The following is a 25,525-nucleotide window of genomic DNA, read 5'->3' as shown; positions in this document are numbered from 1 at the left end:
AATGCCCAAACAAACAACTCCCTCATGCTGTGGTACCAACATCATTCGGGCCCAGAGTGGCCAGCAAAAGATTAGGTGCTGCAAAAATGTTTTTTAATATAACAAAATAGACTGATAAAATCCCAAGATAGAGTTTGTATTTGCTTCTCACTCAGTGCAAGGCCCAGAGTCCATATATTACATCCATGCTGGTACAATACTACACCTCTATTACCATATTACATAGTTTGAATTGGTTCCGCATTCAGTTTGGAGTGACCTTTGCACTATTTGACAAAGGCATAATCAACACCTCCACTCAATTCCACTGACTGCATTAGTCAGTCATTGCAAAATTGCAGTGGAAGATTGAGACCTATGTGTAGTGAATTTATGGTGGCCACTTCACTCCATTTCATCACTGAGACTGTGTAAAGTCCTTAACTATTCAACTACAAATTGTTAGCACCAACTGTGTTGATCTGCTTAGTTCAATGGAAGCAAACCAAGTCTATAACAGCCAGAATGCAGAGGCATCATTTAGGGGTCGTCAGGGGTTGCAACTGTGACCCTTGGCTTGCTCCTTGCTATTCCAGGCACTGCCTTTGTGACCTCATGGCCTCAGGGATGGCAAAATCAGTGCTGGTAACACAGTGGCAGCTTCTCCTTATGTTCGTTGATTTGGGCTCCACTCTTTGCTTTCAGTCAATTTTTATTTATTACACTAATAGTGAATAATAGGACATTATTCACTATTAGTATAATAAAATTTAGAGAACAGTTAGCTAGACTATGACTTTGCCTGGCAGCTGAGGAAAGTGAAGAAATACGCTTTAAAATGTATATTGTATGCATGCTTGCGAGTGAGAGTGTGTCTTAAGTGAGAGAGAGTGTGTCAGTGGCGGCTCCTCCGCTAAGGCAGAGGCGCATCGCCCCACTGCTTCACAGCAGTGAAGTAAAGGAAACATAAAATGACAATAACTCATGGTATTATCATTTTAGGTTTCCTTCTGCTGCAGCTTTGCGTTTGGAGCGGGGCTGCTCCGACGACAGGAGCAGGGGAGGAGTGGTTTGCCCTTCCCTAAGTGCACATAACTGTTTGGCCTGCCCTCTGGGGCAGGCCAAACAGTCATGCGCACTTCACATATTCTCCATGCAGGCTGCATTGCAGCCTGCATGGAGAACATGCCCAGTTCCCCATTCCCTGACTGAGCGCCGATCTACCGCGCTCAGGACAATCACAACGCTGCATTACAGCGTTGTGTTTGGCATCCTGCAACGGGACTGGAGTAAGGAAGAAGAGGACAGAGGAGAGGTGGCAGCCATCCGCCCGTCACATGTAAGTGGTTTTTTAAAAACGTGTTTTGTGTCACCCTCCCCGTCCCACCACCCAGGTCCCTTAGCAGCTGCTACTGGAGTGTGTGTATGAGTAACCATGTGTGTGAAAGTGAAGGGCAAAGGCATGTGATGTCACTTCCACTTCGACTACCCCTTGCATTTTGGTGAATTGACGTCCATGCCAGAATGCATTAGAATGTGAAATGAAAGCCTAGCACAGTATAAGGGTTCCGAGATGAGGTGACCACCTTAAGTGCACTTATCAGTTGTGGAGCTGCTGCTTTTCAGATTTATCTGCGCACAAGCCACATTATGATGCAAAAAGCCGCCATTCGCATCTTTGTTTGCCGACATCTTCTCGATCCTGGGTGGCTACTACATTCAGCAACTGCTTGAAACATGGCAAGCGTGAGGAGACCCAGCTCTCTGAGGTGAGGTAATGTCTTCTGTTCTCAGTGGCGCAGCTGCTCATGTGCATTTAGCAGAGTATGTGCTTGTCCATGGGACATCATAGGTGAAGGCACGTAGGTATGTAGACAGGAGGGTGGATGTTCGAAGATACCGCTTCATGAAATGATCTGGCAGAGCTAAGCACGTTGCAGCCATTCTCCAGATTTCCATTAAAGGCACACAGTGGAGGAATGATACAGTTGAAAAGTAGTGCGTCCATAATGCATTGTTCGTTCATCCTCCAATTTTCATCAATTGCTGTTGAAGTCAGATGCCCCAATGCCAACAAGCAGTGCTATCAGAAACGCTAAGTTCCCAAATGTGTAGATTAGAAAAAAGAACATTTCAGTTTTCACCTAAAATAAAGAAAATACATGTACATTATTTTGTGAAAGAGCAGGTATGCTGCACATGTTGCCCTTTGAAGTGCACACAGATATACATCGAAAGTCTCGAGGCAAATCAGCAGTAAAATAGGTTTGTAAAAGGGAAATGCCATTGTCATGCGTCTGCGTGCTATGCACTCTCCAGCACATTAATAAATATAATGTAGACATAAATATTGCTAGAATTAGCCAAGTGGGATGACTTTGTTCACACTGGAAGAGGTGTGTTACTCTGTAAATTCAAAGCGCAGTGAACACCGGATGGTGCCTGCAAAAAACATACTGACTCAAAAAATTCAGGTTATGCCTCACATTATACTAAGAGGAGCGTGAAAAACGCACAGGCACAAAAAACAAATGTGGAGGCAACCACATCAGACCAGAAATGCAGAGTGTAGTACTACTAGAAGATAGTCTGTGAGCATGGAGGAATACATTATGGTGCCAAGGTTTTTCTCCATGTGCACAGCGTAGGTCGAAGCTGATTATCAAGTCATTGCAAATCAATTAATTGATGCATGAATCTGTAACACTGAGTTTTTCCAGGCTGTAACCAACTTTCAAATGTTTATCTTAATAATCATTCCTCAAATAACATTAATTTTGTTTCCTTCTGACTTAGAGGCCAGCACCAAATGCTTTACACATGTCAAAGTTAGTCTAGTCATGAAGAAACATTGGGACAAGTGTGTGACATTCACATGCATGTTTAGTGATGCGAACATAAGAATATCCATGATAACTCAAATTAGGGTGAAGCGATTAATGACCACATTGTCGGGCACTTTGCCAACTTCTTTGCTGAATCAATTAATAACAGAATGCACCTGTTTGAAGCCCTTATATTTTTCACAAACCAGGATGCTAAAAGCTGTCGTAGCACAACGTGAATAGTTGCCGTGATTTGCATATACTCAACACGAAGAGGGCCGCAGAAGAATTTAAGAGGTTAACTCCCCCAATTATAAACTATTGACCACAAAAAAGGAACCACTGGGGCTACAACAAACAGAAAACAGACAAAACAGAAAAATAACTAGTACTGGTGAAGTGTCCCATTTAAAGCACAGTTTCCCTCACCCAACCAAAGGTGACATGCTTCATCATAGGGTAACCTCCTTGCACTGTGAAAACCTAGTCAAGGTGCAGGCTACAACTACCTCTCTGAAAGGGAGGAGCTGAGGGTATTCAGAGGTGGTGTACTAATTACCTCAGACAAGCTAAATTGTTATGAGGAGAGCAGAGCAGAGGTTAAATTCCCTCCTGTTCTAGCGTGGTTTTTAAACCTGGCCCATAGATGCACTAATACAGTCTTTTGCGAACCCTGGAGCTAGTTTTAGACATTACATTTGCATTTATTTTTGCTCTGCTCTCCTTACCGCACTGTAGCTAGTCTGAGGTAATTAGTACACCTCCTCTGAAAACAGCCCTGAACTCTTCCCTCTCAGAGGGGTTTGTAGCCTGTACTGTGACTAGGTTTTCACGGTGCAAGGACTTATTCACTTGTAAGTCCATAGTAAAAGGGTATACCCTATTCCCGGGCTGGTAAATTAGATGCTACTATTGGGCCTGCAGCACTTATTTTGCCACCCATTTCAGTAGCTCTTTAAGCCATTGGAGCCCGTTTGTAATTTTGACCTGGCAAAATAAACCCTTATCCAGGCTAGACCTTTCTTTTTAATACATATGTCAGCCCTAAAGTTTACATGTCCTAGTAGTGAAAAACTCTCCAATTTTATTTTCACTATTCCAAGGCTTACCTCTCCCATTGGATAGCAGTGGGTTACCTTATTACATTCAATAAGTGATATCTTTTATTTGGGAGCAGCTAAGAATGTTATGTTTGGCGTCAGAGTAATTGTGATTTTAAATCCTCTTTAATGGTAACGTAATATTAAGTCCCAATTCTGAAACTGACTCTTTTAGAAAGTTGGCATTTTCTTGTCCAAACCATTTGGGGCCTGTATTCTGGTTCGCATTACTAGGTGTAGGTGGACTTTGTGAACTCCTCCCAGACAGTATCAAAATAGGGGTCTGGGTATTGGCAGGATGTGCAATCCTGACTTGATGAGAGGACATGAGCTGTCACTTGTCGAACTTGCACTTCAAAGTCCCTGGCAAAGCTGACACACAAAGAACTTCAGACAAGCCAGTTGTGGCCCCAGATAGACTGGGACCAGGGCAGGGAGACAGGAAATTCCCAACACTTCTGTGGGGGAAAACTCCAGAAACGTATCCCATTTCAAAAGGGGCACCAGGTATAAAAATAGGACCTTCAGTACTCCCCTGAACCTGTGGATACTACAGAAAAAGGGATGCCTTGCTGCCAGTTAGAGGACTGTCCTGCTGCTTGAGGCCTGTCTTGCTGTCTGAGAGGGAAGACTGGACCTGCACCCTTCGTATCAGGTGGAAGAGACTCCAAGGGCCAGCTGATTGACCCCTGTTTGGAGTTACAGGGACACAACAAGCTCCTGAGGTCTCCCTGCAACTGCCCAGCTGACCTGCTGCACTGGACCTGCCTAGACCTGCAACTGGACCTGCCGGAGCCCTGTTGGCCCTTGGTAGAGTGAGTTCCTGATTCCCATGAGGTGTCTCTGCGGTCCGGAACCCTTGGTATGCCATCATTTGGGCTGCCGTGACTGTCAATACTATCCTCCAGCAATGGCTGTGCAAGACGCTGACAGGATCATCATGTTATAGCGATGACCATCCCCAATGTCCGGCCTGCTCTTCACGCTACAGCAAACCATCTGTGACACAACCCCTGCTCCCCGTGTCCTCCTCCATTGCTAAAGGAACTCTTTGCAATTTGGATTTGGAAGCGCTCCAAATGACTCAACTGGTCCAACTACCGACCCATACGGGTGGCCACATACTAGATCCCGTTATAACGAACCTGGTAACCAACATTTCAGTACAGCCTCCTAGACCAATGGCATGGACTGATCACCATTTGATTGAGATCCTTATTGCCACTACTTCTTCTTTCCCGGAAAAGAAGATTCCAGCCAGTTTCAGACGTCCCTGGAGAAATTTGAATCTGGAGCATTTCCATCAGCTACTGATGAAATACCATCCTTCACCTCCTACTGAAGTCTCCCGGGGCTATGATACTTTCTGTGAATGGCTCAATCAATCTTTAGATAAACTCATTCCGGCCAAGTGGTGTAAGACCAAATCGAGCCCTTCAAGCCCTTGGTACGATGAATCTTTGAAAGCTCTGAAAGTCTCTTGCAAAAAAGCAGAACGCGCTTGGCGTAAAGCGTATGATACTGACCTCAAGGCGGCCTATAGGGCTTGCACTAGAGTGTATCATCGGGCCATTTGCACTGCTAGGGCTGCTTTTTACGCTCTGGAGATAAAAAATAGTACAAACCCCTCCAAGGTCATCTTCAGGGTATGTAAGGACCTTACCAGCAAGAGGACGGACACTGTTACTATTGAGCCCTCCTTGGCACATTGCGAGGATCTAGCCTCGTTTTTTGTTGAAAAGGTGGAGGCCATCTATAGGTCATTTTCTCAGCTTCCCATCAGGGAGGAAATGCCTACTTCTATGGCCCCAAAATCATTGCTAACCATCCCTAGTCCGACCAGGGATGAGTTCTTAGCTCTGACAACAAAAGTTAAATCCGGCTCTCCGGATGATCCTTTGCGACCTGCTCAGTTCCGGGAACTTGCTGAATGTTGTTATCCTGCCCTTCATGATCTCATCAACATATCTTTCAGCTCCGGCAGTGTTCCCAAGGCCTGGAAACAGGCTGTGGTCATTCCGATCCTTAAGAAACCTACCCTCGATCCGACCAAACCAGAACACTACCGGCCCATTTCCCTTCTTCCTTGGCCAGCCAAGCTAGCGGAAGCTCATGCTAACCGCATGTTATCTGCTCACCTGCAAGAAACGAATCTACTGGATATTTCCCAGAATGGATTCCGTGCAGGTCATAGCACCGAAACAGCTCTCTTGGCTGTGGTGGAACACATAAGGAAGATGTTGGATCAGGGTCAGACGGCGGCACTGATCCTTTTGGATCTCAGTGCCGCTTTCGACACGGTGTCCCATCAGATTTTATTACATCGTCTGATGGAGGCTGGAGTCGGAGAGACGGCACTTGAGTGGTTTCGCTCTTTTCTTAAGGATCGAGGTTTTAAAGTGTCCACCCCCCCTTTTGTTTCTGCGTCACGTCCTATTCTTCAGGGTGTTCCCCAAGGTTCGGCTCTTAGTCCCACTTTATTTAATTTGTATGTTCAGCCTTTGGCGGAGGTTGCCCATAGTTTTGGTCTTTCCTTAGTGTCATACGCCGATGACACGCAGCTGGCGGTGGCACTGAATGGAGACTCCAGCATGGACGCCCCCACCTTCCAGTCAGCGTTAAAAGCTGTTGCTGGCTGGATGGCGGACAACCGATTACAACTAAATGCCTCTAAGACCGAGGTCATTATCTTCGGTAAGGAAAGTGGTCTATGGGGAGATCAATGGTGGCCTACTGATCTTGGCCCTGTGCCTACCCCTGTGAGTGAAGTCAGAAACCTTGGGGTGTGGTTCGACGACAAGCTTTCATTTATTTCCCATACCAAACGCGTGGCTGGCGTATGTTTTGGTACTTTGCATGGTCTTAGACCCATTTTCAAATTTTTCGATGCTGAGACAAGACAGATCATGGTCCAGGCTCTGGTTCTTACCAGACTGGACTATGCCAACTCTCTGTTTTTGGGCTTAAACCAGGCCGAACTGTCCCGTCTCCAGAGGGTTCAGAACGCGGCGGCTAGGATGCTTGTCGGCCTCCCGAAATTTGTCTCAGCTCGCCAAACCATCCGCAATCTTCACTGGCTTCCGATTGAGCAAAGAGTTAAGTTTAAAGCCCTCTGCTTAACTTTTAAAATCCTCAACCTAGCCTCTCCCCCGATCCTTGCACAGACTATTCTGCACTATGCTCCTGCCAGAGCTCTTCGCTCTGCTAGTCTTAACCTTGTCATAGTGCCTCGTTTTAAAAGGGCTAGAGTGGGTGGTCGCTCGTTTTCAGTGCTGGCGGCTGCTCTTTGGAATTCTCTTCCAGCTCCACTCCGCTCAATTTCAGATCTGCTTCCTTTTAGGAAGATTTTGAAGACTTTTCTTTTCTCCACAGTTTAGTCTGTTTTTTGTCCAGCTTTCTTAATCGTGTTGTGTTATTCAGATCTCCAAGCGCCGGGACGCCTCTTGGCTGCGGCATCCGTGCGCTATATAAAAAATAGTTAACATAACATAACATAACTGGACTTTAGAAGGTAACTTTTGCAGACTAACCTTGTCCCGGTATCTGGCCCACACTCCATCACAGTCATCCTGAACTTGAGACTTTCACCTGGTCTCGCATGACCAGATAACCACCAGTGGCTCTTTTTACTCTTAAAACACAGCACAATAATTGCCAATACTGATCTACATTCATTCAGACATTCATTCAAAGATCACATGAACTAATTGCTATGATCTGAAAGCATATTTTTTATTCTCTTTGCTTTCGATTATTTTGTTTTTTATCAATTCATTTAATTGTCGATTTTTTTGGGGGTTTGGTACGTACAACATTCATTTTTTGATAGTTTAAAAAAAAACATTTTATTAAATTTTCAATTTTCAACCCATCAATTACAGCTTACTGCAGTTATACACAGTAATGGATTACATTGAAATCACCGTACAGTGTACGTGCATCATCTTATACAGGAAGTGTGTAATATATGAAAGCAACTATCCCACCCCTCCCCCAATTACGTCTGGCATCATCCACTTACAGCTTATTTGGCAAGGCTACTCCCGGATGCACATAAACGTTCAAGGGGTATGTATGCACCCTGTGGTGCAGGATCTACAAATAGTGTAAATCAATAATAGTATAAACTGGAAACAGGGGCTAGATAATAAATCAGTTAATATTTTCGAGTTACCGGTACAGGTGGAAGAGCTAGGGCCTTGAACGCGTCCAGAGTACTAGAATACTGTCCCAGGCTAGAGAGATGATTTTTTTGCGCAATCCCCGGGCTTCTTCCCGGTGGATAGCAGTGCTCTCTGCTCCGCCCCATTTCACTACTTCCCCATGCCAGCCATAAAGCTGTGGGGGTGTGGCTGATTTCCACCGCATCGTAATGGGTTGCTTAGTCAGGAGTAAAGTTAAGTCTATAAAGCAAAGCTGCACTTTCTGTGCCTTAGGGCGCCGTATCAGTCCCAAGAGACATACTGCAGGCGTGCTCAGGATGGGGATCCCAACTGCGGCTTCAAGCAAGGATAATACCTCTGACCAGTAAGGCATAAGCATGGGACACTGCCACAGCATGTGTAGCAAATCGGTATCCTCTAATATACATCTGGAACAGAAGTGTTGCGTGGTCGGGGAAAATACGTTGCAGTTAATGCAGGGTGAGATATGCCCTGTGTAAAAACCATATATTGGATGAATTTGAATTTGGCATTCTGTGGGATTCTCCTAGGGTATGCCAAGGCCGTGCACCAGTCCCAATCTGTCAGGTCCGTTCCTAGGTCTACGGACCATTTATTGTGTAAGTCTGTTAGTGGGATTCTAGTGTGTTTAGTAATGCCTTTGTAGATCCACTTGGTGAGATGGCGGCTGTCGCCCATCAGATAGGTCATGAAGACCATTTCATGGCGAGGGAGTACCTCTCTGTGCCAATGTTTCTTTACATATTGAAAGAGTACAGCATGTAGCAAATATAACGCATCAGTGACTCCCCTACGACGGACAAAATTACCATGGTCCATGAGTGTGCTGCCGTCAAATAGGTCACCCACTGTGGCCACACTACCCTCCGCCCAGGGGAGCAGTCGCCTTTTAGTGAGGAGGTCAGTGGGGGTAGGGCATCCAAGAAGCAGTGTGGTGTCAGAATAAGGATTCATTTTTAGATAGTTAGACATACACTGACAACACAACACAAAATAGACATACATATTAAACGGCACAATACACAAAAACATCACATTACAGAAGAATAACATACCACATATATAGCTCAGGTTCTGTATAGGCTTTTCAAACACAATCATACCAACAACCAATACCTCTGGCTAATATCTCACTCAGTTGTATTTTTAAATGTTTTCAGGAAGTAGTAACCGAATGGTGACCCTATTGTGCTCACTCTAGTTATTTTTAACAAAAAAAGGGATTAATTTGTGAGCAAAAGTGCTGTTGTATCGACCTGGACACCTATTTGGCCAATACTAAAGCTGTTGACGGGATTCAAACCCAACTACATTTCTTGAAGTGTTGTCATCAGGACACAGAACACTTGCAAGGGCTTTATCCCAAAGCCAAAAAAGCAGAGATAAAACTATCACCCTATTCACAAGAGGGTGCTAATGAGATGCAAAGTGGGCATCACTGGGCGTACCCCGGATGGACAACCTTGCAAATATCGCTGATGTTCACATCGCGATATATACAAGGCTGCCCCAGCATTTTAGCACACGTTAGTTTATGGAGAAAACCGCTGTTTTCTTAAAAAACTAACGTCTGCTAAAATGCAGACTTACCTATCCCTAACATTGGGGTGGATTATGCGGATACGACCCTATGGGTCGTATCAGCAAGGTTATCGCCATTTTGCAGGGAACATCACTGGAAAACCAGCAATGTTCCCTGCAAAACGGCGATAATCTTGCTATCTCTGGAATTTTTATCGCCCTGGAGAAACGCGTTGTTAATAACGCGCTATCAGGGCTATAAATGCCAGAGATAGCCTGCGATAATAAAATTATCGCTAAGCACGGCCAGGGATAATTATCGCTGGCCGTTGATAATATGCCCCCGGGAGAGCTAAGAATTTGAAAGAAGAGAAGAATGCTAAAGTTAAGAAATTGATCTCTATTCTCATTCATTCTCACTACACTCATACAAAAAGACAGCCCACTTCCTTTACCACTGTCTTTTGAGGGTACTTCAATATCTTTGCTTTAATAGCCACAGTTCACAGTCCAATGATATTTGCCACCCATGGCACCACTCTGAAACCGATAAAATGTCAGAAAAAGCGTGTCAAGCCGGTGTGTCATGTAACTCTCCTCTCTTCCATGCGGACAAATCATCAATTTTTTGCTATCTGGGGATAAAGCAAATTAAAAAAGGCTTTTGGTAGTTGCTCAGCCTGGAACTCGTTTAGAAAACATTTTTGTAGGAAAACAACTTGGTGACTGTGCCTTATTCTGTAACAATTTGCACAAAACCAAACTCATTTAACAAACAAGGCTCATGTGTTTGAACCTCAAGGGTTTGTGGTCCAATCCCGCCTGAATTGAATGGTGTCGATGAGCAGTGCGTAATTGTATGCTGTGTATTTTATTACTGACACTGTGCGCATACCATAAGGCAAACGTGCTATTCCGTGTAGCAACTTCATTTTGAGGAACAATTTTGTGGTCTCTTTGAAAATGATACCCCACGCTTTAGCCGTGCGGTAGACCCTACGCGTATCACAAAAGGCAGCTCTCATCATTAAAGTGCAAGTGACATTGTTCTGCTGTATATTTTATTACCGACAATGTGCGCATACCGTAAGGCAAACAAACTATTCCGTGTAGCAACTCCGTTTTGAGGAACGATTTCACGGTCTCTTTGAAAATGATACTGCTCGCAGCAAGTGGCATGGGATTTGGTAAGCGAAAATCAATTCAGAGACAAACTTACTCGTACAGCCTGTTGAGGTCCGTCAGGGTTTGGCATCCATATTGCCCAAATTGCGAGTGGTGGCCTGTGCTGGCCAAACTGTTTAAACCTCAGTTCAATATTTTCAACTTCCGGGTCGCGATATTTCTTTTGAATGAGGAAACTTTATTAAATTACAGTTTAAACCAAAGTTACCTATTCATTCACATTGCTGGTATGCACAACCAAATCAAGATTTTTTTTTTTAAACAAAAAAAGAACTTTATTATGGAATCAAGGTTTTGACAATGGCTACTTATTTCCTCCAAATCCCGATCTTTACGACCGAATCAGTAGTACTAAATCAGGATGTTTTGAGAAGGTCTAAACCCGGAAGTTACCAAAAATAGTAATTAGATCCACTCTGGTTTGTACTCATAAGACTCAAAATGTTTTTCCTTTTGTTTTTGATAGGCCACACTTGCGTGAAGCTCCGGTACTTTCTAGGAAAACATTCCTTATATTGCAACTCCACTTGACTTGTGGGTAATGTAGTTCTGGTAGAAATACTGTTTATCAAAGAACATAAAAACCATTTGGAAGCAAGTGCAAAGAGTCGCTAAGTGTACTGTATAAATCATAAGAGCGTGCACCATTGCCAAGGCTGCTTGAATCATTGGTTCCATTTACGAATGTGCACAAAGCGCATTTTGACTCATGTACAATAAAATAACGCCTGAGTCACCAAGCATGGAAATTAATGATTAGAAATGAGCTTGACAGATATTAATCTCGCAATAGGAGAAGTGTGCACTTTCAAAACCGTTTTGTATGATAAGGCACCATAATCCATTATATAGTAAGGATCATCAGAGTTAATATTTTTTGTGTCAGATCCTTCAAATGAAAATACCACTTTGAAGAACATTCTGACTTGGTCTCCTAGTTGATGTAGCTAGCAGAATACGCATTATCTCAAAATAGAGATGAGTGGCAGACACAAATTTTGTAATTCAGAAAGTTCATTAAGGTCATGTTCTGTGTGCCTGTCCATACAAAGAATATATTGTCTATGTATCTTACCCACCCAGAAATGTGGTGTGCAAATGGGTTGATATTAAAGACAAATCTCTTTGAATTTAGCCAGATACAGTACAGCAAATTCTGGAACGAATGGGCACCCCATCGCAGTTCCTTTGACTCGATAGTAACAGTCTTCACTGAACTTTAAGTAATTTCTGTTTAAGCAGAGTCCAGCCAAATCTATAATGATCTCAGTGGGGACTTGATCTGGTTTATTCCTGGAGTAGAAGGATTCTATTGCCTCTAGTCCCTCTGCTTGAGGGATTTGTGTGTACAGAGACACCACATCAAATCTTACGAGTCTCTGTGTTGTTTCCGTTAATTAATTCTCCTGGATTGCGATTATGAAATGCATGGTATCTCTCAAATTTGATAGAACTTGTTCAAGGAATGGCTTTAGGGAAAAATCCACGTATTTCGCACTTGGTTCCAAAACTGAGTCACACCCCAAAACTATCAGGCGACCTGGTGGATGTTTATCGTCCTTATGTTTTTTAGGTGATAAATACAAAATGGGAATTGAGGATGTTGTTTTATCAAGTAATTGAATTATTTTGGTCCCACATAGCCTGAGTCTTCAACAAATTTTATTAGTGCAGCTATTTCACCTTGGATTTCTCTGGTTGGATCGCCCGAAAATTTCATATATTGTTCATTGTTTTGATCCTGTCTCAGCGCCTCCTTTTGGTATTCGTGACCAGATGGCGATTGCATGTATGCAGAATAATTGAGGAGTCATTTTGCAAATTCTTTAAAGCATCTCTTTCTCTTTTACACATGTTGTATTTCACAAAATTACTTTTCTTTTCCATGACCCCTATAGCTAACAAAACAGTTTGCTTGAATGTAAGAATTTCCTTTGGTGTCTTATTAATTGGATGGCAGAATTCTGATTTGTTTCTTAGTCCCTTTAATTTTGAGAGAAATAAGCCTTAATTTTAATTTTCAATTTGCAGCAAAATTCAATTGTCTCAGCTTTCATCCTGACAAAGTCTGTATTTTAAGTTGGCACAAACGAAAGTCCTTTCTTCAGAACTTTAATTTCCATTTCTGACAATTGTCCATTTGATAACTTTAAAATGGGAGAGGCGTCTATGTTTATAATACTGCAGTCTCGTCGTCATTTTCTATGGCTGGTTGATAAATCTCGTTCGTCCTCTGGCCGGCTGTTGGCCTCTTCCTAAAAAAGGTTGTTGCTGCTGTTGTTGATTGCGTCCTTGTCTGTATTGGTTGCCACTGGTTTCTCCAGAGTCTGATTCTCCTGTTAAGGAAGAGGTTTCCGAAAAGGATATAAAATTGTGCGTTGATCTCGCAAAATAATCCGGTAGAGATTTCCTTAAGTCCGGGTGTGAATAGAAATCAGGTTGCAAATACGGATATGCACTTTCCAACGAGAAGTTCTTTGTCTTTTTCAAATTTGGAGCTTTTCTGATTAATTGTGAAATCTTTAAATTCCAGTATCTCCTTCTCTACTTTGGCCAAGTGTGCCTTTGCATCCAATATAGATTGATTATCCTTAATTTCGAGGTCCAATGCTTCAATTTCACGTGGTTGATCTTGTGATAACCATTGTGCTGTTTCTATTGTGAGCACCATAAAATCTCTACTACAGTTTGTGCCTATACAGCTGTACCCTTTCTTATAAGTTGCTTTCTCAGTAAAGATAACTGGTATGTTTTGTATCTGTAATCCAGCAGGAATCGTGCCTGCCTTTAGATGTTCTAAAAGAAAATTACTGTGTAATTCGGTCCTGATCTGTTTCTTTTTCAACCTTATCAGTTCTTCTGATTCATTCTGTTGCTTTGCATTTGTGCTCAAAGAGACAGAGGAAAAGAGGGCTGGAGTGTTTATCAGTCTTTGGATGTGATCCTCAGTGTATGAAAAAGCGTCTTGTTCCGTCATCCCTAAAATAAAGTCAATTGAATAAATAGGGACTACACTATGTTGTCAACCCTATTCAACAAAAGTCCAACACCTACTCAGTGTGAAAAAAGGAGTACCTTGCGAGTCAACACCATCTCTTAAGTGCTACCCACAAAAGGGTTTGGCCCTCAATCAGTAAGGCTGGGCCACAAAAAAGAACAGAGCACAAAAATTGCCAATACTGATGTACATTCATTCAGACATTCATGCAAAGGTCACAAACTAATCGCTATGATCAGAAAGCATATTTTTTATTGCCTTTGCTTTTGATGATTTAGTTTTTTATAAATTAATTCCATTTTAGAACATTTGTTTATTTTTGGTACATGCAACATTCATTTTTAGATAGCTAGACATACACTGAGATCACAACAACAAAAAATAGACATACATTTTAAATGCCACAATACATTTTCAATGCACAAAAACATCACATTACAGAAGAACAACATATACCACATATAGCTCAGGTTCTGTAGAGGCTTTTCAACCACAATCATATCAACAACAAATATCTCTGCTAATATCTCCCTCAGTTGTATTTGAAGTGTTTTTAGAGTTAGTGATTAAATGCATACACTACTGTGCTCACTGTAGTTATTTTTAACAGAAAAAGGGTTTGATTTGTGAGCAAAAGTGGTGTTGCATTAACCTGAACCTATTTGGCAAATAAAAAAGCTGTTTACGCGTTTCATACCCAATTAAATTTCCTAAAGGGTTCTGCTCAGGACACAGAACACTTGGAGAGCTAAGAATTGAAAAGAAGAGAATAATGAAGTTTAGAAATTGATCTCTATTCTCATTCATTCTCACTGCACATTTCCTAAAGGGTTCTCCTCAGGACACTGAACACTTGGAGAGCTAAGAATTGAGAGGAAGAGAATACTGAAGTTTAGAAATTGATCTCTATTCTCATTCATTCTCACTATACTCATACAAACACACTGTCCACTTCCTTTACCTCTGTCTTTTTACTCTTAGGTGCAATACTTACTGTAAATCTATGAGATTTATGTCATTTTTGTGTCAAATAATTCATGAATTCGTACTCTTTTTTTTTTTAAGTGATCTGGGATTTTACATGTTTTGTGTTTTTACTTAATTACTCTTTGTGTGCTGCATAAATACCTTACACATAGACTCTAAGTGAAAGCCTTACTACATTTGTATTTCAAGCTACTAGAGGGTTACGCACAAGTTAATTTAGTTACTTTTGTGTAGGCCTGGGTGTGAAATTCCTCTCTGCTCGCAGAGTTTGCAGAGTTTTTCCCACTTAGCACTCTGATTAGCATCTGAAGTTCCAAAAAACAGTGTTATTTCCTCGCTTGCTAACCAATGTTAAGTTGGCAAGCGAGGAAAATCTTTCTCTAGACCACCTCCCTGCGAGATTTCTCAATGCAGGCGGTCACAGATGGCCGCTACTGCTCCCTTTGAGAAGCCCTCTGTTCACTTTGACGAAGCTGCTGCTCGAGTAGAACATCTATTTTAGTGGCACAAAGAAGCAGCGCCCTCTTGCGCTTTGCATGGTGCTGTTAGTGCTGAATTTCCAGCGCAAGACAAACACCTGGCACTAAAAATCAGCATGAAAGGAGCGACCAAACACACCCCACTGCTTGCGTAACACTGCATTTGTTACATAAAGGGTAAACCCAACGATATTGAGACCTGGGTATTCAATAGTACAAGGAGAAATGGTCCCAGTAGATACTATTACACAACAACAACATTTGCACAGTAATTCACATAAAGAAATACTTATATTCAAATAACGAGAGATGTTATTTAATCACACCCTCATTTCAACATACATATGTAAAAGCACTTCATTGGTATGTAAACATTGTGCCCAGAAAAGGAAGGAGAGGGTAGTGGGGAAAGTACGTGATTTGTGAGGGATAAAGTAGTGTAAATGGTTCAAAAGTGTTGGTGTAGTCACATAATTCACAGATGACGTCCGAAATGCTTATTAATAAGCCTCATAAGATGTTACAACTGCTAGCCAGGCCCACACAATCTCAAAACACTATATGAATAATCAGTTGTTTATGGGCTGGGATTGGAGAAAATGTTGACGTTTCGACCCCTGTTCAATGTAGGTTCATTCGGACCTTACTGTGGGGTCTTCCTCAGGACTCAAAAAGTGGGGTTGGAGTGTGGAGGGGCACCTAGGGTAAACGAAACTTAGTCAAAAACCACAAATTGGATGACAAAGATGACTGTGGGCCAAAAAAGCTCTGAATATTTACCATGGAGGAGCCCCTACACAGAGGGCTGACACATAGAAGTGTCTGGCTCGTGGGCTCCGGTGAACAATAAGGTGAGGTGAGGATGACCCATATGTCCAGACAGTGACATACGAGTGGCTGGACAAAAAATGCCAACATACTTTCATGTATGTACATTCAGTTATACTTACAGTTTGCAGTAACAGAATAAAGCTCCCTAAAGGTCGGCAGGTTCCTCGAATGCCTAGCCAATAAATTAAAATCTGGGGGGGGAGGGGTGTTGTTGGGTGCCACTTTCCAGAGCCAGAGATTGGCTGACTCAATCCAGCCCTCAACCAGGCCTACATCAATGCTAATCATGCCAGTCAGAGAGGGACTTGTGGCTTTAAGCGAACAGGGACAAAGGGCTCACACCCCACTCAACTAGCAACCACATTTCACACACTCAACCTTAACCTACAAACATTGACTGGGGGTCACAGGGCTGAGCAGAGACTTCCAGGAGGCCGTGAGGGCAACGGCCGCACTGTAATTATCACCGGCGCTCCTCCTGCCGTGAAGTGAACGGCCGCGCCAAACAACGCCAGTGCATTGGAACTACAACTCCCAACTGCCCCACCGCACCTCTGACGATACTGCTGCGCCCGGAGGCGCCATAAGACCGAGGTACCACTCGTGGGACGCGCGCGGGCTTCGCCGGGAGAAGCCCGGGACAAGGGCGGGGCAGTCCGGGGCTGAACAAGGCTGGGCTGGGCCATAGACTTTGGATGTTGCTGATGCCATCAACCCCTATACCGTGAGACTTTGTGACTTACATTGGTGGTGTATCACTATTAGAGCTTTTTAAAAAAGTTGTCCATGCCACTGGGAGTTGGCGCCGACATACTGTGCAATTCATGATAGCTCTCGGACACTTATAGCAGTTTGTTTCTGTCAAAATTTATACATTTTGTTTTTCTTCCTATTCTCATTTAATCATGTCCAAATTGAAATCTGTGAAAACCCCACCAGTACTGGCTACATTAGATAATTACCTAGTTAAGGTGGCCAGTAAAATTAATAATGATAGGCGAGAATCTCTAGGGTTAGGTAGTCCCCCATTGTCTCCCACTCTGCCAGTCTCACTAGTCCCACTGGTCTTAGACGATAGTAATGGTTTTGAAAATGCCAATGCTACCGACAAGGAAGTGTCAGAACAACTGGTGTCAAACCAAGTTGTGCTGGATGACTCCCCTGACACCTCGGCACAGTGTTCCCCCGGCCCCTACCCCTAGAGTGGTTAGAGCTTGCAGGAAAGTCCAAATTAAACGAGGGGAACCCGTAATACTAAAAAAAGAGCAGTTACTCCCCCCAAAAATATTACTGAGGATGGGGAGTCTACGGTTAAAGAAGGCTCAGTTATATTGGACATTGGGCAATTTAACCATTTGATCAGTGTAATCGATTCTAAGATAGAAGGGGTTATCAAACCCCTAGTGGCTAAACTTGACCAGATCTCTGCTGAGGTGATAAGATTAGGGGGCCTTTTGGACACTCATATGGCCTCGGCGAGAAGTTCTAAGGCCCCAGCTGAGAGCACTAGTGTTAGTGCTAGTAAAGCCACAGCGAGAAGATCTAAGGTCCCAGTAGAGAGTACTAGCGTTAGTTATAGTGAAGCTGCTCCAACTGAGGGGGGATCATGCGCTGAGATAGTTACGCAGAAAGCCTCTTTTACGGCCTGTTTAGATAAGCAGACCATAAAACCAGATGAGATTAAAGTGGGATGGACTGAAGTAAAAAGAAAGCACTCTATTAACCTCCCTCCTGATTGTGCACCATATGTGGTGGTTTTAACTAATATTCCGCCCACTGAAACACATACGAGCCAGAGTCAGCAGGAATCTCACGAATCTTTAAAAAATAAAACTGTTTCCTGGCTGCATAGACAATGCGGGTTCCCAACCGCTTATTCAGATCAGGTGTTGACTACTAGAAGGGTCAACTGGATAGGGAACTCAAGGAAAAATTGCAGGGGCGATTGCGTTATTGTTAATTTTAAGTATCCACAACACGCTGCCACCGTTTTGCTCAGAGCAGCTTCCCTACCGACCCCGGACAACAGTGTGTGCGTGCGCTCACTTGAATTTTTTTATAGCCACCTTAACAATGCCCCATATGACAATAATAGTCCAAGGCTTTGCCACCTTCTCATAGGCCATATTTTGATATCCCGATTCAAAATCGATTCCATGCTCTAAACTCCTTGGATGCAAATGACTGACTTGCCCAGGATGGTCAGCCTAAACCTGGTGAGACCCGTAGTGTTCAGTTATATAAGAGAGTTGATAATATCATGGTATCGGAGTTAAATGTGGTGGCAGATTCAAGTCTGACCACCGAGTGTGGGGCCCAGATTCATGGAAACCAGCATGAGGGAGATGCCATTAATGGTCTTCTGGTGTCGGACGGCACAGGAACAAGGGGTAAAGGGATTACAATTGTCAGTTGGAAAGTTGCAGGATTAAAATCCAAAGGGAATGTCCTGGGTTGGACGAATTTTATTAACACCTACGACATTCTCAGTTTCCAAGAAACGTGGTGCAGGGAAGATGTCAGTTATGAGGGATTTGTTTCTTATAATTTGCCAGCGAAGGGCACCGGCCCAGGGAGAGCGAAAGGTGGTTTACTGATATTAGTATCTATTCTTCGCCCAATAGTAATAAAAAAGTATATAACTGTGGGGGATCATGTTCAGATTCTTTGGCTTCTTAAGGACAAAGGTCGTAATATCCTACTGCTAAATTACTATAACAATATTTTTGACAATACAAGGGTGAAAGTAGTAACTGACCTGGCCAGTGCCATCGAAAATTTATGTTTAGTAGGGAATGTTACTTTTGATTTCATTTGGGTAGGGGATTTTAATATTACATTATGTGACGGGCAACACAAAAGGTCTGTGGAGTCACAAACAATGCCGGATGTGATGATTTGCATTTTGGACATAACAGCTATGGGGAAGCACTACACAAATTTATGGGCTGTTATGACCTGGAAATTTTTGACCACTTGAAAGATGTAAATGGCCAAACCATTCCGACTTTTAAAAAACGGCACTCTAGCTCTGTTATTGATCATGTGATTGTTTCCTCCGATATTCTCTCATGTTGTGCCCCCCCCCCAGAATTGAAGTAACCTCATTAAGTGATCACAAATATATCATCCTGGACACTACTTTTTGGGGTAGCAGCACGGTTAAAGTAGGAATTACAATCACAAATGTTGAGCCACACAGACCTAGCGGAGTGTGATTAAGATGGGCAGGGGATAAAGCCCACAACTTAATCTGTTCTATAGTGAAGGATAGTTTGGTAGATATTATTTTCATTCTTGAAAATAGCGCAGATTATGAGATGATTTTAACTTCTTTCCTTGGTATTAATAATTCTATTGATGCCAGGTTCACTAAACATAATAGTGGTGAGCGTAGAAACGAACCAGGTTGGTTCGATCACCTATGCACTACCTCATTAACTAAACTTAAACAGGCGCTTGCAAAAAAGCCTAGGGACACCGCTTCAATTATTAAATTAAGAGTGGATTATAAGCTCGCACTGAAACAGAGGAAGAGTGAGTTACAGCAGCATGCCTGGGACTCCCTTAATCAAGCAGCGGGTTATCCAATAATACTCTGTTTTGGGCGACGGTCAATTCTCCTTTTCTTAAAGACGAAAAGATACCAGAGTTGACCTCTAATGTTCCGAGTGAGGGTGGGTCGCTCACTTTTCTAATATCTTTGATACCAATGGAAGAGTAGATATCGACCCTAGCAGGTGGATTGTTTTACGGTTGGATATAACAGTTGGTGAAGTTGAGCTTGGCATACGTGCAAGTAAGGGGGGCAAAGCCCAAGGCCCTGACGGGGTGACGATTGATGTATACAAGGCAGCACCTGAGATGTGGGGCCCTCTCCTGGCTAATGTCTTTAATGCAGCTGTGTGTACCGAGACACCCAAAACCTGGGGAGAATCTATCATTGTCCCGATCCATAAAAAGGGCAGTAGGTCTGATGTGAAGAATTACCTTCCCATTTCTCTTCTTGACGCCTCAGTAAAGATCATGAGTAGAGCCATGCTTGTCAGGTTAGAGGAATGGGTCGAGCGAGAGGGCATCCTGGCTGATAGCCAGTATGGCTTTAGAAAGGGTAGGGGTACACTCGACCAGTGCATCAATCTTGATTTACTGATCGGGAAATATACTGAAGCTAAATCTGGCTCACTTTAGCTCTGCTTTGCTGACCTCAGTAGTGCCTTTGACATGGTAGACCACTCTATCTTATGGCCAACCTTGTTACAGTTGGGAGCTCCTGAGGGCATAATTATCTTTCTTGCCAGGTTGTATGGGGACCTACAAACATGTGTGCGCTTCGGTACTAAAGGCGAATGCACTCCAAAATTTAGTGTTAAAAGAGGGATTAGGCAGGGCTGTGTATTGGCCCCTCTTCTTTTTATATTATTTATTAACAGGTCCCCCCAGTTGGAAGCATGCCATGGTCAAGGCACTACCGAAAAAACCAGGCCATGACCCCTCAGATCTATCCAACCTTCGACCGATCTCTCTCTTGCCTGGCATGAGTAAGATCGCAGAGAAGGCAGTCAACCAGCAATTGTCAGCCTTCCTCGAATCCAATAACCTCCTTCGACCCTCACAAACAGGCTTCCGTCCAGGCCAGGGGACTGAGACAGCCCTCCTGAAAGTGGTAGAGGAGGCCAGATGCATCTTGGATTCAGGGGGATCGGTTCTACTGCTCCTCCTGGATCTAAGCGCTGCATTTGATACGGTCGACCACAAGATTCTAATCCAGCGACTATCTGAGCTAGGAGTGAGAAACACAGCACTTTGTTGGCTCTCATCTTTCCTAGAAAACCGTACCTTCCAGGTCTGTGAAGGGAACATGCGATCAGATATCCTTTCCCTCCAGTGTGGAGTTCCACAGGGCTCTTCATTGAGCCCTACACTGTTTAACACATATATGGCCCCCCTGGAGGATGTGGTCACCCCATTTGGGATAAAAACCGTCACTTACGCTGATGACACCCAAATGATCGTATCATTCTCACTCGAAGAAGAAAAAAATCAAAAACCTCCATGACTGCCTAGAAGGTATATACGTTTGGATGTCCAACTCAAGGCTTAAGCTCAACGGCTCAAAGACCGAGCTTATGCTCTTGGGATACCAACCACCGTCCCTCCCCATTGCTATGTGGCCTTCATGCCTAGGACCCCTTCCCCAGCCCAAGTCCGAAATTAAAAGTTTAGGCTTCTGGCTGGAACAAAACCTCTCCATGACAACACAAGCAAAAAAAATAGCCGGCACCTGTGTTGGTCTACTTCGATCAACCAGGAAGATTCTTCCACTACTCCCTGCAACCTCACAAAAAATGCTCATGCAAGGTCTAATACTGTCTAGATTAGACTACTGCAATGCCCTTTTTTTGGCCGCCCCTGAAGCTACGCTCAATGTCCTGCAGCGAACACAAAATGCCGCTGCAAGGATACTCACGGGAACCCCCCGTAGAGTTTCAGCCAAACCTGCCCTAAAGACATTGCACTGGCTGCCGATCCGAGACAGGGTCAAATTCAAAACCTTATGTACCACCCACAGAGCCATGCAAAATCAAGGACCCCCAATGCTTAAATCTATGATCTGCCCATACATACCCAACAGACCCTTACGTTCAGCGCAAGGCAACCTGGCTAAGGTTCACCGAATTAAAAGAGCTCGAACCGTTGGACGCCGTTTTTCGGTGATCGCCGCAACCCTCTGGAATTCTCTTCCAATCCAACTCCGGTCTGAACCTAATCATATGAGATTACCAAAACTTCTCAAAACTCACCTCTTCCCGCAATAACCTTTCCTCTTCTGCTTCTATCCTCAGGTGTTTGTCCGCAATCTCAGCGCTGGGACGCTTCCGGGCAGCAATGCGCTATAGAAGTCCCATATTCATTCATTCATTCACAGGATCGATGCCATTCTGAAAAAGATTAACGCAGATGCGCCCCCGATCAAAGATGTCCCTGTACCTGTGTTATTATACGCCGATGACGCCGTCCTACTTTCTAGAACCCCTTTGGGACTGCAGCGTTTGATCGATGGTTTTTCCTCCTTTATTAAGGATAGAAAATTAGTTATCAACAAGGGGAAAACACACACCATGACTTGTGGGGTTAAAAATAATTTTTTTAATGACTTTTTTATTGATAGTGTAAAGGTGCAGCAGGTAGACAAATTCTGCTACCTTGGTATCACCTTCTCCAAAGACAGGAAACGGACCGAAGAATTTAACAATATTCGGAATAAAATGGCCAAAAATGCATATGGAGTTTTTAGATTTGCTGCTAAGGTTGGGGACCGACAAACCAGTGGCATGCTTAAGATTTATCAAGCAAGATGTGTTTCCATCTCATTATATGGGGCGGGCGTATGGGGCCACAGATGCGACTATAATTTGCAAATAGAGGAAAATTCCTTCTTAAAAAAACTCCTGCGTCTACCAACTTCAGCTCCTACTGAGCTTATCCATCGAGAATTAGATATAGATTATTTAATTGACCAGTTATCCCTCAGGCCACTTATGATTTGGTGTTCTATCTGGCTCAAGGCGGAAAAGTCTTTTAACAGGTCTATAATCGAGGATTACTTATCATTGGACAAACATCTTAAAATACCTTAGCTAAAATATGTTGTTGGTTGTTTTTACGAGATATTTAATTTGAATATTTTGCTTGAACCAAGTGCAGCAGCTAGAATATCCAAAGCTGAGCTGAAAAGTAATTTTCTGGCTTATAGGGTGAGGAAGCGGGCATTAGCCTACGGATCCTTGACCACTGTCGTGCTCTATACCAGAGAAAAACCAAAGGTGGTGATGGACGGAGCGTTGACAATACAAACACTCACCCCCAGTCAACTGATCTGGGTTTAATCCATCACCGTTCTTTAGCTCACTCCACCACCCCAGTTCAGACATGGCCATATGCAAATCAGTCTGACCCTGTGCCTCATGGGAACAGTCCAGCCCGAACTGCCAAGCCATGTCTTCCCTGGACCGGAATCAAGCTTCCCAGGACCGGTTTCTGGCATTACAGCCGGGTTTGCTTGACTCCAGTGGCAAAGTGAGCAAGGGACTCACGTCTGAGCATACCCTGCCAACTTAGGGCGAACAGAGAAAAAAAGGGAAAGCACAGGGTCAGACTGATTTGCATATGGCCATGTCTGAACTGGGGTGGCTAAGTGAGCTAAAGAATGGTGATGGATTAAAGACAGATCAGTTGACTGGGGGTGAGTGTTTGACTTGCTCAAACGCTCCATCCATCATCCCCTTTTGTATCGCTTTGTTCGGCCTAAGTTGGCAGGGTATGCTCAGACGTGAGTCCCTTGCTCACTTGGCCACTGGATTCAAGATAGCCTAGCTGATGAGGATTATGAATCCGAAACCGGTCCCAGGATGCTTGTTTCCGGTCCATGGAAGACATGGCTTGGCAGTTCGGGCTGGACTGTTCCCATGAGGCACAGGGTCAGACTGATTTGCATATGGCCATGTCTGAACTGGGGTGGCTGAGTGAGCTAAAGAATGGTGATGGATTAAACCCAGATCAGTTGACTGGGGGTGAGTGTTTGATTTGCTCAAACGCTCCGTCCATCATCCCCTTTTGTATCGCTGTGCTCTATACCAGATACAGCATGGTAGAAGGTTTTCCTTCGTATTTATCCATGGTGACTAGGCCATCTCATAAGTTTGTACTCACTAGACTTAGATTCGGTGTGGCACATCATTTGGTGGCCCTTCCGACCCTTAAGAAACATCCGTCGGGGCCATGCATGTGTGATGGAGTTTCTAATCAGAGCACTTTGCACCTTTTACGGTTCTGTAAACTGTACTCAAATTTACGTACTGCATTCTTGAAACCAATGTTTATAAAATATGGTGTACGTACAGTTAATCAGGCAATGATTTTAATTTTTAATCTGCAATCGGCCGATATCTGTTCTTATACAGCTACGTTTTTAAATTATTGTGTTAATGCCAGGAAAAGTGTGTGTTTTTAATGAATCATGTCTGCAATATTTTTGTAAACCTTTTTAGATATCGATGTATTTGCCATTATCATGTCTTTTATTTTTGTGCTTTTATGGTCATTTTATATGTGCCGAATAAAGCTACATGAATTGAATTGACAGGCAGACTCAATCCAGCCCTCAACCAGGCCTACATCAATGCTAATCGTGCCAGTCAGAGAGGGACTTGTGGCTTTAAGCGAACAGGGACAAAGGGCTCACACCCCACTCAACTAGCAACCACATTTCACACACTCAACCTTAACCTACAAACATTGACACATCTTTGCATGCATTACAATAGTATGTACATCTCAGAATCCACCACAACAATAGGAAACGTCCTTGATTTTGTTGCAAGAGTGAGTACAGTTAGGACACGGCTTCCTTCAAAGTTAGAAACTTCTATTTAATTTCAGAAAAAGAAAAAGAAGACCATGAAAAATATCCCATTTCTACTTTTTTCTGTTAATGGAAAAGAACACTAGCAGGCCTTTTAAACTGAAGAATAAAGCATCATGCCTTTCGTAATTGCAGAAGTGCATGTCAGCACAGGCAGACAAAGGCTCACTCATTTCAACTCAAGGCCTGGTTATGCTAACTGAAAACATCAACTAATGAGACACTATTTTATTTAATACATCTGCTTGGACATACACATACAGGTCTGAAATTGGGCACCTGTAGAAGTAGCTAAGAACTACAGCAAAGAGGATGTGCACATTTGTATTTAAAAATTCTGTCTTTGAGGCATGACTTACCCAGACAGTAGTTTATTTTATGTATGGTACAAATAATTTTTCAAATGAATGCTGTTTTCATTGGAAGCCAGTTAAGTGCTTTTTCTGGTTGCAGGCTTGTGGTGACCTTTTCTAACCCTGGATGCCAGTCTTTAAGCCAATTGTATGCAATTCTAGAGTCTATTAATTATTGCCTCAAGAACTAGGTATAATGCATTGCAGTAATCAATGGAGATAAGACACATGCCAACATAACCAGAGATGGAGGTTGGAAAAGACCTGGCACCCAGCACAAACACCTGAAACTACTGAAATCACAAAATGAAACTCGGAGGTCAGCACCTGAGCTGATGGTGGGAGCTGAGATGCAGTATTCCCTGCCAGCTGGGGATCACTGTGAAACCGGAGAGCTTTGTATGGACTGCATTTATATATGCCACATGAATAGTAGACTGGGGGGCATCAAAAATGATAGGAAAGGCTAGAAAATGAGGTGAAAAACTGCAGGGAACCTGAGAGCTTAGAAGAGTGGGGGAGAATGGGCAGATGAAGCATGCAGACACAAGAGGGGCAACTAAGTGGAGTTTTGAACTGTTCAACTAGGGAAGACAGAAGTCAGAAAAGAAAATGAGCATCTGAGATGTGTATTCAGTTATAGATGGAAGACTAAGCT

General features: G+C 43.3%; 1 protein-coding gene across 4 annotated transcripts in view; it reads right to left on the bottom strand.

The window, feature by feature from the left end:
* Nucleotides 1-1,269: 1,269 nt before the first annotated feature.
* LOC144755443 (putative ferric-chelate reductase 1) overlaps nt 1,270-25,525 on the bottom strand; it is a 552,454-nt gene continuing 528,198 nt past the window's right edge. For all 4 annotated transcript variants that reach the window (XM_078644381.1, XM_078644371.1, XM_078644398.1 and 1 more), the window contains one exon: nt 1,270-2,123. In XM_078644381.1, coding sequence (XP_078500507.1) covers nt 2,019-2,123 — 105 coding nt within the window. In that variant the 3' untranslated portion in view covers nt 1,270-2,018. The remainder of the gene's footprint in view (nt 2,124-25,525) is intronic.

The sequence above is a fragment of the Lissotriton helveticus genome, chromosome 1_1, assembly GCF_964261635.1.
Source record: "Lissotriton helveticus chromosome 1_1, aLisHel1.1, whole genome shotgun sequence".
Taxonomy (NCBI): Eukaryota; Metazoa; Chordata; class Amphibia; order Caudata; family Salamandridae; genus Lissotriton; species Lissotriton helveticus.
The sequence above is the reverse complement of the archived record's forward strand: the minus strand, read 5'-3'. Positions and strand labels throughout refer to the sequence as shown.